The sequence below is a fragment of the Vicugna pacos genome, chromosome 15, assembly GCF_048564905.1.
Source record: "Vicugna pacos chromosome 15, VicPac4, whole genome shotgun sequence".
Lineage (NCBI taxonomy): Eukaryota > Metazoa > Chordata > Mammalia > Artiodactyla > Camelidae > Vicugna > Vicugna pacos.
This window is the reverse complement of record NC_133001.1, coordinates 43,463,115-43,476,333: the sequence shown is the minus strand read 5'-3', so window position 1 is coordinate 43,476,333 and position 13,219 is coordinate 43,463,115. Positions and strand designations below refer to the sequence as shown.

The 13,219-nt window shown below is 37.2% G+C and overlaps 1 protein-coding gene and 1 non-coding gene across 2 annotated transcripts in view; one reads left to right on the top strand and one right to left on the bottom strand.

Moving 5' to 3' along the window:
* The window catches only part of HADHA (hydroxyacyl-CoA dehydrogenase trifunctional multienzyme complex subunit alpha), a 39,121-nt gene that overhangs the window by 13,180 nt on the left and 12,722 nt on the right, over positions 1-13,219 (bottom strand). Inside the window, exons 8-11 of the mRNA XM_006197178.4 lie at positions 5,174-5,296; positions 4,564-4,682; positions 2,383-2,439; positions 599-708 (exon numbers count right to left, since the gene is read on the bottom strand). Of these exons, the coding sequence (XP_006197240.2) occupies positions 599-708; positions 2,383-2,439; positions 4,564-4,682; positions 5,174-5,296 (409 nt within the window). The remainder of the gene's footprint in view (positions 1-598; positions 709-2,382; positions 2,440-4,563; positions 4,683-5,173; positions 5,297-13,219) is intronic.
* LOC116283548 (small nucleolar RNA U13) lies at positions 7,216-7,316 on the top strand. The gene has a single exon (XR_004193181.1). It is a non-coding gene; the product is annotated as a small nucleolar RNA U13 (small nucleolar RNA).

Below are 13,219 nucleotides of genomic sequence, written 5' to 3'. Positions count from 1 at the left end.
ATGAGTCAACATACAGTGTCCAAGTCATTCCACTGACTAAAAAGAGCAAGTTGCAGGATTCATGCAGAAGGATCCCTTTTATATTAAAACATTCAAACCATAAACACAAAACAGGTTTATCTAGTATTTAAACTTATTTACAAGTTTTTTTTAAAAAGGAGAATAAGAATGCATTCTTTGCATAAAAAATTAATTTATAAGGAGGAAAACAGGAAAATCAATAAGGAATTCAAATTATTATCCAAAAGGCAAGAGGCAAGAGGCCCAGAGAGACAGGAGTGGAACTATTACTGACACCTGGGAAAGCAGGAAAGGGGGACACCATTTCTTCAATGTTCTTTATTAAATTTTCCGTTCAACTTATTCTGCCTTGCATACTTTATAATTTATTCTTCATTTCTAAGATGATGTTACCTTTTTTCTTCAATTTATTGAAAGCCAAAAAGTTCTTGGCAGGAAGAGGGATCTAATGTGCTCAGGGCAGAAGAGGGTTAGGGCAAGGCTGAAGGTATCCATCTGACTTTGCAGATCTTCAGACATCTACAAGCTTAGCACGTACTGAATTCCACAAGGGCTTCCTAGGTAGAGTTGAACTTACTGAACTTCCTTCTGCGGAGCTCCAAATTTATTCTTCTTGCATAGGGTCTGACCATGGTAAAGTCCCATCAAGGCCTTTGATTCTTTGGTCATTGCAAGCTCTCCAAATTTCTGGAAAGTAAAGAGGAACAAGAAAAGGTAGAACTTTCCAGGACTGGAGACGTGGATTCCTTCAGTTCGGTTTCTCTGCAGAGCAGAGGTAACACACACGAAGCCTCAGGTCCTCTGGGGTCTCAGTGGTGCCGGAGCTGCAGAAGTCTGTCTCTTGCAGATGTTCTTTCTTTCCCTCTCCTCATCTGTACCACTTCCGACTACTGCTTTGAAAGGTTCTGGATATAACTGAGCTCTTAGATTCCCTTAGATTTCCTACACCAGAGGTTGTGGTGATCTTTCTCATGGAATTAGAGTCAGAGCAAAATGGACCTTCACAATTATTTCAACCAACCCTCTCATTTTAAAGATTGAGGAGAGGAGGCCCAACGACTTGCTCAAAGCCACACTGCCTCAAAGGGGCAGAAATAGAACTTGAACTCAGGCAGCAGGACTCCCAACTCCATGGTTAGCAGGCTGCCCCATGTGGTACCTACCACTTTGACAAGTACTTTAACACTTAGACAGAGAACAAGTCTCAACTTAGTGGTTAAAAGCATGAGATTTAGAGTCCGGTTTTGACAAAACTGGGTTTGAATCCTAGCTCTGCCATTTCCCAGTTGTGAAGCTTTCTTCATCCTTAAAATGGGAAAAACAATACCTATTTTACAGTAGTGTTGTGGGAAATCAATGAAAATGCTAGAAAAATGACTGGGGGCTCACTGTTCCCTGTTACCATCATCAGTATTACGAGAACTTACTGCTATGATTACATGGTTACAAACAGCATTTTAAAGGAGGAATCCCTCTAATAAAGCTGCCTTCATATCCAAACAGAACATGAAATAATGTTCTACTAATCTTCACAAAGTAGGTTCTATTGACCAAACCAGTGATTTTCAGACCCTGGGTAGAGATCCATCAGTGGTCATTAATTTAGTGGGCAAGGCTAAGTAGAACAGATAGAAAACGCTGAGCACAGTGTTCAGGCTAATTTGTGAAACTTGTGCTTCACTCTTTCTGTATACATGTACACGTGTACCTGGTTACAATGTAAAAGAATACATCAGAGTGCATTCCAGTCAGCAACCCAGTACGAGAAATGCTTTCTCTGAAACTTGTCCTGAGATCTTCAGATACTTTTTGTCCTTTTATCAAAGAGCAATCATCATTCTATGATGGTCTAGAACTTCAAAACAACCCAAACCACCTAAATCTACAATATCACCAACTTGTTAGGAAAGTGGAAGGGGTGAGGCTGGTTTGTGTGTCCCTCCGTCTTTCTGTTTCAGTCGGTGCAAAACATTTCCCTTCATTTCCTGATTCACCAAAGTGGGACTGGCTTCAGTTTTCTCTGTAGGACCCAACAAGTAAGAACCACATTTTTCTATCAGCGTGCTCATTTTATTACAACAAATCCAGCCCAACCTCAGAACAAAGGTGTTCAAACAATTCATTCTGAAAGGATTATAACTCTGCCCCTGCTCCTTCTGGTTGTTCTCTTATGATTGAGAGCAAGTTCAAATATCTGGGGACCAGTAGGGCTTTCTTAGCATCTACTTGCTCGCTGAGATTAATCATAAGAAATGACAACCACAGGGAGAAAACTTTACTAGGTTTTGAAATTTTTTCATTTTACACAGATCTTGGTCTTCTGGTACCTAACAATAAAACACTGAAAGGAAATAACTTTACCTGAGATTCAGAGAGATAGCCGGCGTCATTCCCTTGCTCGATCCCAGTCCTTACTACCTATAGAATATAAAAAGCACTTGTTACTTGTTGGAATGGATTAGCGAGATGCACAATAAGGCTGAAGAAACTGCTAGTGTTGTTAATCCTCAAAGACTAAGTCCAAGTCTAGACTGGAGTGATTAAGAGAAGAGGACTGAGGCCTGGTTGCTTAAGACTGATATAAATCTGCATCTCTGAGGCTACTGCTAAAGCTAGTGTAAAATGGAAGGAAATAAAATGGACGGAAAGAGAATTAAACAGTCAGAACAGGGAAAGACACAGAGGTTCCACAGCTCAAACTCTACCTTCTCATTCACCTTCGGATCCTATTATTTTATCGGAGAAAGAGCTGCCATCATCCCTCTCCAAGTCCAGTGACAGGTTTACCTTTTCCTCTTAAGTCCCTTCCCTCCTGCTTAAATGGCTCTTCCAGCTCCTCTCCTGTTCTCCAAATGTGGGCAAATCCCCAAAGTTTTACGTTCAGCCCTTTTTTCTCTCTGTGATTTTTTCCACAGGCATATCGTTTAGTCCATTACATTAACCATCAACATCATGAAATTCAATTTAACATGTGGGGTAAGTACTATCCTAAGTATGAAAGAAATGACCCTGTACTCAATCACCATAATTTATGGGAAAGACATTACAAACAAACAAATCTATATCCTTAACTGACTTCTCTGCCTAAACTACTGTTGCTTGAATTTCCTGAAACACCTAATCTCAACTCTTCTAAAACTTAACTCATAACCTCTCTTTGGCAAGTTTCTTACTATCTTCATATTTTCACTTTTACTCTTCTATCTCAGGGTCTTATTCAGACTTCAGGTCTCAGTTACCAAGATAGCTTCTTAGTTCACTGCTCTACTTTGTCTCTCTTTTAAATCCATTTTTACTCACTACCATGAAAATGGTTCTCTACGGTCTACACAGGACAAACATCAAATTTCTTAATTACTGTCAGTCTAAAAAAAATCTAGCTTCAGTCTGCCTTTCTGAAGACATTGCATTATACTCCCATGAAAACTGATTTCATTAAATGTTCCTTGAAGAACTTCATGCTTTCTGGCCTCTGTAACTTTGCTCAAAATGCCCACCCTGTCAAAGGAGAAGGTGTAGCTCAAGTTGTAGTGTGTGCTTAGCATCCATGAGGTCCTGGGTTCAATCCTCAGTACTTCCTCTAAAAATAAATAAATAAATAAATAAACCTAACTACTACCCTCAAAAAAAAAAAAAAAAAAAAGCCCATTCTTTCTGGCACTGCTTTCTCTTCAGCTATTCTCTACCCATTTTTCAGGGCTCAGGTCAAATTCCATGAGACTCCTTCTAATTTCTCTGGTTCACAGTGACTGTTTCTTCTTCTGTGAACTCAGCAGTTTCCTCTGTCCCAGTTATCTGGCATTAATCCTATGCAGCTGTATAACATCCCCTATACTGTCATCTGCCTTACCACACATATATGTCTAATCTCCCCAACCCAGACTGTGAGATGAATGGAGGTAGGAATCATGTTTTATATTTTATGGACTTTGATGTCTTCTGCTCAAAATACATTTGTTGACTAATTCATTCTCCAACTTTGAAATCTTTGGTTTCATGCTCTTTTAATCTTGGACCTTGCAGGTTGAAAATTTTGTAAGTTTTAAAGTCTACCTTCAGACAGAAGTTTCTTCAACCCTGTGATCATTTTAATTATCCTCCTTGACCTTTTCCAAACTTCTCTGTAGCATTACACCTTTTTTATAATTATGGCCATGGGGAAGTCAATGAGACATTTTAGGTACTGACAAAGATTTAGACTAAGGATAGAATACAGCCATCAATTTTATTTAAACTCCTTCTTAATGCCCAATATTTTACTGGCTTGTTACACTGATATGACATAGGTTCCTTTCCTGGTTTATATCTGGTAGTTTTAAACTGATCAACTAAAAAGTATGCCTGCCACTAATTTTTCTCAAATATATCCATTTATATAAATCCTCATAGCTTGCTATATGCTCTTCTGCTATTTTTTGTTTTAATAGCAGAATGAAAAAACTTTAGTACTGTCATACATGGTTCAGAATGGCAAGAAAGAGTATATGCTCTAGACAAAACGAAGAAATGTGAGAAATGTGGGAGCAGGGGGTAAAGACTCACATCAATTATTTTCAGAGGTGCAGGATAAAGGCCTTTGGTCTGCTTTCGTACTTTTTCTTCCACCTTTCTGTAAATCTGTTGCCTGACAAATGGAATACTCATGGCATACGATGTCAATTCTGTAAGGTAAAATGCTTTTAGATCCTTACTGGAAAGAGCCCAGCTTCCCTTGTTTGTTTTACTGTAAATTCCATGAAAATGCAGTACTCCTAGCTATCTGAAAGAACTGATCTTTATTCTGATATACAAAATCTAAATTAAAAAAAAAATCTAAATTTCAACCCAAGCACTTCTTTAAACATGGTTTAATTAGTTGATAAATGTTAAAGTTGGGTGTTGGGTACATGAGTGTTTATTGCACTATTATATTATTCAACTTTGGTATTAATGTTTTAAGTTTTCCAAAATAGTTAAAAAAAAAACATGTCTTTAACTAACCAGCGTAAGGTTCATGAATTGATCCTAGAGCAGAGTTAGTGCGCCCTTTAAGGTTGACTTTATGCCTAGAGTAAATAATGCACTTACCTCTTCCTCAGTTTGAATTTAGACCAAACAAAATTAAACTCCCTGGAAGGAAGCTTTGCCTCTGTTCTTTAATAATGACACTCACTTTCCACCAATCCCTTGTCTCTCTTTGGAGAGATCTTTTTATCAGCTAATCCTTTGGCAAAAGTAATTGCAACTTCTTCTAGGTATTCAATTGTCCGTTCCTCTGGAGGTTTTAATCCTGGTCCTGTAAAAATGAACACAAAAGACTGGAATTAAATCTGGCTTGGATCAGTCGCAGGTGGGAAAAACCCAGGCAGGCCAAAGCCAAAGGCTCCGGCACCCACTTTCAGTGCAGCTTTCCATGTCAGACCCGAGACTGGTCGGTGAGAGTTGTGAACTATGAACTATGAACTCAAAGAGAGAAGTTACACTGAGTGATGGTACAACAACCTACTCCAGGTAGAATATAAATCTTAAGCCATATTTGCCTGGCTTCCACTTCTGAGTAGGATGTAGCACGTCTTGTGAGGCCTGTATTCTTGCTGCAAAACTGAAAAAAATGAATAAACTGCAAAACTATATGGTAAAGATAAATGTGGAAGTAACAAAGGTTGTATGAACTAGAATTCCAGAGAAGGAAGAGCTTGTATGAGGTGAACTGATGACTGCTGGACATTCTCTTTTCTGGGGGTATACATGATGCTTCTGGGCTGAAGATTGGACCTGGCTCAAGCAGAAGGATGCTTGCTGCTGGGGGAAAGCGAAATAATCAGTTTTTGGTGGTCACATAACAGATCAGAACTAGAAGAAACCAAATGCAAAGCTAGTTTTCCCCAGGGAACATTTGTGGGGTTCTAAGGTGGTGCAGGAGGCTGGAAGCGACAGTGAAATCTCTCAGTGTCATAACCTTTAGCACATGGAGTACTTCTACAGAGAGAGCGACATTCTAAAAACATGCAGCTGATTTTTCACTTACGGCATCTGCCTGATAGCAAACTTGCTGGAGGCAGGAGACTAAAGAGCTAGACTCAAAAAACTCAAAGGCTGTTTTCACAGGGTCAGGAAAACAGACACCTACCAGGCTCTCAATCAAAAGCCTGTAAGAGCCACACTGGAGAAAGAGGCGGCTGGGGTTGAAAAGGCAAAATCCCAACAGGGAGAGAAGCCCGTAACAAGTATGCAACCAATCCCTCCCTTAAGACATTTGCCTTATTTTGACCTTGTGTGAAGGAGAAAGAAAAAGAACTAAGCCCTAAACTTTCAAAGAGCAAAAGTACACAGGGCCCACGAAAGTCATACTGCAGCCTGCAGGGAGGCTGAGGCACCTGGAATTTGTGACGAATACTGGACAGTAGTTGCTACACAAAAGAGCTCCACAGAGATCTATACAGTGGCCCCTTGAAACTCTGGCCAAGTATCATTCTGCACATGCATGCGAGAAAACTACCCAAGGTCAGGGAAAGAACCATCATAAAGGCATGAAAAGAAACAAGAAAAAAAATGGCCCACAGCTAGGAGACAAATTCACTGACAGATGCAGAAATGAGAAGGTGAAATCAGCAGACAGAATGTTAGAAAGGCTATTGTAAATTCATGCTATACGCTCAAGAAGCTAGAGGGAAACAGAAACATAATGTGGAGAAATTGAAGACATAAAAGTGGATCAAATGCTACTTCTAGATATGGAAGAAAACAATACCTGAAATGAAAAATACAAGCGATTGGACTGATGGCTAATCATGCAGGGAAGAAGAAAAGATCAGGAAACTCAAATGCATGGCAACAGAAAATATAATTACTAAAAAAGAAAAACAGTTTCATTTTGGGACAATACCAAGTGATCTAACATGTATGAGGTTGAAATCTCAGAAAAGGGATGTGGGAGATGGAAAAAAATTTGAAGAAATAGCCAAAAAGTTTCCAATTTTGATGAAAACTATAAGCCCACTATCTAAGAGGCTCAATGAATCCCATGCATAAAAAACCAAAAACCAAAAAGAAAAAAAGCCCCCAAGGTAGATCAGAAATTGCTAAAATCAGTAATAAAGGGAAAATCTGAGAGCAGTTGGGGGCAGAGTAGCACAGGGGTAAAGAAGACACATTATACATGGATGAACAAAGACAAAAATGGCAACAGGCTTTTCATCAGAAATTATGCAAGCAATTCTTTTGTAGTTCATGAGCATGATGACTGGGTGTTCAGGCGTTTGTGTGACATGTGCCTCCCTCGAACCTTGTTATGTCAGCACATTACCTGTCTGACGTGAAAAGAAAAAAAAAAAGAGAGAGAAATTATGCAAACAACAACGCAATCCAGACATGTATAATGTACCAAAAGAAAAACACTGGAAATCTGAAATTCTATGCCCATCAAAATGAAGTTTTGAAAAACAAAGCTGAAATAAAGATTTTTTTCAAACAAATTAAGAAGTGAGAGAACTAACTGCCAGCAGAACTACACTACAAAGTATGTTAAAGGAAGTTCTTCGTTGGAAGGAAAAACCAGATGGGAACTTGGATATGTACAAAGGATAAAGAGCACTAAAAATGATGAATATGTGGGTAAACAGAAAAGATGCTTTTCTCATTTTCAAATCTCTTTAAAAAGTAATTGTCTAGTGGGGAGGCTATAGCTCAGTACTAGAGTGCATGCTTAGCATGCATGAGGTCTGGGGTTCAATCCCCAGTATTTCCATTTAATAAACAAACAAACAAACAAACAAATCTAATTACCCCCTTCCAAAAGATAATTGTTTAAAGCAAAAACAGCAATATGCTGAGGAATGCATAATATATGCAGAAGTATAACAACAACAGCACAAAGAATGAGGGAAAATCAAATATACTCTTTAAAAAAATTTTTAATGAAGTATAGTTGATTTAATATACTATGTTAGTTTCTGGTATAGAGCAAAGTGATTCAGTTATACGTATGTATTTTCTTTTCATATTCTTTTTCATTATAGGGAATTATAAGTTACTGAATATAGTTCCTTGTGCTATACAGTAGGTCCTTGCTGTTTATCTATTTTATATACAGCTGTGTATATCTGTTAATCCCAAACTTAATTGATTACCGTCTTCCCCTTTGGTAACCATAAATTTGTTTTCTATGTCTGTCTGTTTCTGTTTTGAAATAAGTTCATTTGTACCATATTTCAGATTCCACATATAGTGATACCATATGATATTTGTTCTTCTCTGTCTGATTTCCTTCAAAAGTATACTCTTTTAAGGTTCTTACCCTGTATATCAAGTGATACATAATTTCAAGACCAATTATATGTTAAAGATGTATAGTAAACCTCAGAACAACCATTAAAAGGGTAAAGCAAAGTAAAAATCCAATAGTGAAGGTAAAAAATGATTAATCCAAAGAAAGGAGGAAGAAGAAAAAAGAGAACAAAGAACAGATACGACATAGAAAACAAACAGCAATAAATGAAGCTGAAATGCTGGAAATGTGTTGGTGTATTGCAGAGGAAAGTATTGAAAGGCTTAAGGAAACTGGAATATTAGTGTGGATTTATCACACTGGACCTGCTCAGCCACCCTGGAAAGGATCAGGACATACCTTTCTCACCATGACTGTGAGAAATCAATTTGGGAGGGAAGGCCCAGCATCCCTGAAGAGCTCTGTGGTTGCTCTTCTCTGTAGGTCAGAAATTACAGTGGGAACTTTTTCACAAAACTAGAATACCTAAAATTTATATGGAATCACAAAAGACCCAGAATTGCCAAAGCAATACTGAAGGAAAAGGATGAAGCTGGACAAATAACCCTCCCAGACTTCAGACAGTACTACAGAGCTACAGAAATCAAAACAGTGTGGTATTGGCATAAAAACACACATATGGATCAATGGAAGAGGATAGAGAGCCCAGAAATAAATCTATGCAGTTACGGTCAATTAATCTTTGACAAAGAAGGAAAGAATATACAATAGAGAAAAGTGTTGTTAGGAAAACTGGAGAGCCACATGTAAATCAATGAAATTAGAACAATCCCTTACACCATACAGAAAAATAAACTCAAAATGGCTTAAAGACTTAAACATAAGACAAGACACTATAAACCTAGAAGAAGACATAGGTAAAACATTTTCTGACATAAATCTTAGTAATGTTCTCCTAGGGCAGTTGACCCAAGCAGTAGAAATAAAAGCAAAAATAAACAAATGAGACCTACTTAAACTTATAAGCTTTTGCACAGCAAAGGAAACCATAAGCAAAACAAAAGACAACCTATGGAATGGGAGAAAATATTTGCAAATGATGTGACTGACAAGGGCTTAATTTCCAGAATATATATATACAGCTGACACAACTAATAACAAAAGAAAACCAAATCCAAAAATGGGCAGAAGACCTAAACAAGCAATTCTCCAATGACATACAAATGGCCAATAGGCACATGAAAAAATGCTCAATATCACTAATTATCAGAGAAATGCAAATCAAAACTACAATGAGGTATCACCTCACACCAGTCAGTATGGCCATCATTCAAAAGTCTACAAACAATAAATGCTGGAGATGGTGTGGAGAAAAGAGAACCCTCCTACACTGTTGGTAGGAATGTAGTTTGGTGCAGCCATTATGGAAAACAGTATGGAGATTCCTCAAAAAACTAAAAATAGAATTACCATATGATCCAGCAATCACTCTGGGCATATATCTGGTGGAAACTCTAATTCAGAAAGATACATGCACCCCAATGTTCCTGGCAGCACTATTTACAACAGCCAAGATATGGAAACAACCTATATGTCCACTGACAGATGACTGGATAAAGAAGTTGTGGTATATTTATACAATGGAATCCTACTCAGCCATAAAAAAGAATAAAGTAATGTCACTTGCAGCAACATGGATGGACCTGGAGATTATCATTCTAAGTGAAGAAAGCCAGAAAGTGAAAGAAAAATATCATATGATATCACTTATATGTGGAATCTAAAAAAGAAAGAGAGACACAAATGAATTTATTTACAAAATAAAGACTCACAGACACAGAAAACAAACTCATGGTTACCAGGGGAAAAGGGGGGTGGGCAGGGATAAAATGGGAGTTCAAGAGGAAAGCTGTCCTTCCCACAGCAGAGCTGGTGCACAGCCAATTCACTACAGTCTTTAATGGGAGTTGCAGTCAATGACTCACATCTCCCTGGCTGGCTATGCTCTTACACACATTTTCATTCCTAGCCCACCTGCATTCATTCTTAAGTCTCTTTATATGGGACCTTAAGCTGAAGTCTTCCTCAGGTGCCTCTGCTGAGGCCTCCTTCTTGGGGGAGGAAAGAGAAACTTTAAAGACACTTTCCCCAACTCTGACTCAATTCTTTCCCACTCCTAGCTCTCACTATTTTAAACAGCAAAATCACAAACACTAAAATGAGAAAATCATGGCACTAAATACACTATGAAAAGAATACTTGTTGACTTTATGAAAGTTGAGATAAGAAGGCAGATGTTGCCCTGTTTGACTTCAGCTGGGAACCTGTGCTTTGGGAGACTTGAATCTTTGGCCACTCTGTACATGTCTATGAATGACTACAAAAGAACTACAAGTATTATTTTTGGGTTATAATAAATTTTAGTGAGTGGTCAAATTCAGAGAGGGAACCTGCAAACAATAAGGACTGACCATATTCTGATCACAACAAATTAAATGAGAAATCAGAAACAGAAAGATGTCTGAAATATCCCCAAATATCTAGAAATTAAACAACAGACTTCTAAATTATACATGAGTCGAAGAAGAAATCACAAGAGAAATCTGAAAATATTCTGATTTTCATGGAAGAGGAAACATAATATTAAAACATGCAGATAAAGCAATGCGAAGAGGGAAATGTGTAGCTTTATATGCTTATGTTTGAAAAGAAGGCCTAAAGTCATTGATCTAAGCTTCTGCCAGAAGAAACTAGAAAAAGAGGAGCGAATTAAACCCAAAAGCAAGCAGAAAGAAATCATGAGGTAGCTGAAATCAATAAAACAGCAAACAAACAAAATCAATCGAACTAAAAGTTGGTTCTTAGAAAGACTTATCAGGGAAAAAAGAGAAGACACAAATCGTGAACATCTGGAATGAAAGAGGAGACATCAATACAGAATATAAAGATATTAAAAGAATAATAATGTGCTATGGAGTATGTATCTCTCTGAATAAATCTACTTTTACTAAAAAAAAGAATAATGATGAAGTATTATGAACAATTTTATTGAAATAAATTTGGCAAGTTAAATGAAATGGGAAAAATCTTTGCCAAAACAAAAAACAAAAAACAAAAAAACTACTATAGCTCACTCAAGAAATGGAGAACCTGAACAACCCTACATCTACTAAGGATATTGAATTCATAGGAAAAACCCTTCCTAAGAAAGAAAACTCTAAGCCCATATGACTTCACTAGTAAATTCTACTAGTATTTAAGGAAGAAATAACACTAATTCTACACAAAATCTTCCAGAAAATAGAAGAGGAAGAAATATTTTCCACCTCATTTTATGAAGCCAGTATTACCCAGATACCTACACCAGGTAAAAATATCACAAGAAAGTACTATTCCTGAGACCATTATCTCTCATGACTAGACATAAAAATCCTTTACATAATTTTAGCTGATTCAGTCAGCAATTTATAAAACAGCAAATACATCATGACCAAGTGGAGTTTATTCCAGGAATGCAAGGCTGGTTCAATAGTTTTTTTTAAAAAATCAGTGTAACTGATATTACCAATAGACTAAAAAAGACAAACCCACTACCACAACCACCACCACCACCAGCAACTCAGTCTTTACCTCACACCACATACAAACATTAACTTGAGTTGTAGCGCAGACCAAAATGTAAGAGCTAAACTACAAAACTTTCAGAAGAAAACACAGAAAATCTTTGTGATCTTGTTAAGGAAAAGATTTCTACAACACTGATAGCATGACCCATAAAACAGGACCTTGATATACTGGGCTTCATCAAAATCAAGAATTTCTGCTCTTAGATAGTGAAAAGACAAGCCACAGACAGGGAGAAAATATTTGCAAATCACAAATCTCATAAAGGACTGGTATTCTGATACATAAAGAACTCTGAAACTCAATAGTAAGAACAACAACTCAAACAAAATGGGCAAAACATCTGAGCAGATATTTTATCAGAAAATACACAGAAGGCAAATAAGCACATGAAAGAAGTTCAATATCTTTGGTCTTTAGGGAAATACAAATTAAACCTCAAGGAGACATTACTATACTCCTACTGGAATGCCTAAAATTAAAAAAGACTGAGCATGCAAAGTGTAACTAAAACTCTCATACACTGCTGGTAAGAATGCAAAATGGCATAACCACTTTGGAATCAGTTTGACAGGTTCTTAAAAGCTAAACACATCTATCATATGGAGAAGCCAACCCAGTCTTCAGTATTTGTCCAGTAGAAATGAAATATTTGTCCATTTAAAGACTTGTGGATGAATGTTCATAGCAGCTTTATTCAGAACAGCCCCAAGCTGGAAACAACTCAAATATGCATCATTTGGTGAACAGATAACTTATGGTGTATCTATACAGTGGAATGACATTTAGCAACAAGGAACACACTGCTGATATATGCAACAACACAGATCAATCTCGAAAGCATTATGCTAAATGAAAGACACAAAAAACTACATACTAGAAATGTTCTATTCTAGACTGTGGTGGCGTGTACACAGCTATACACATTTGTCAAAATGCAAACTATACAATAAAAATTGGTAAATTTATTGTCCTGCAAAAAACATCTCAATAGTGCTCATTTTTAAGAAATGCAAGAATGTGATAAACGTACAGTCTGGAACAGTGCTTTCCTTGGAAGAGGAGAGGTGAAGAAGTTGTGCGGGAGTAAGGAGCATATCGGTGGGCGTCAATTGTTAATATTCTCAGGTTGGTTGTTTATTACATTATTTAAAAAGACACAAAAACTGAAGGAAGATTATCATGGATAATGATACAAGTAATTTAAGAGCCTAAAATAATGACTTAATTCAATTCTGTACTCCTGATGCCTCAATTATAAACAACATAAAACAGAAACTGGGGTGATGTTGAAAATGATTTAGTATTAGCTATTTTTAGAAGACTTCACCCTTCAAAATGATGACTCATTTCTTAAGTGTTTGAGCT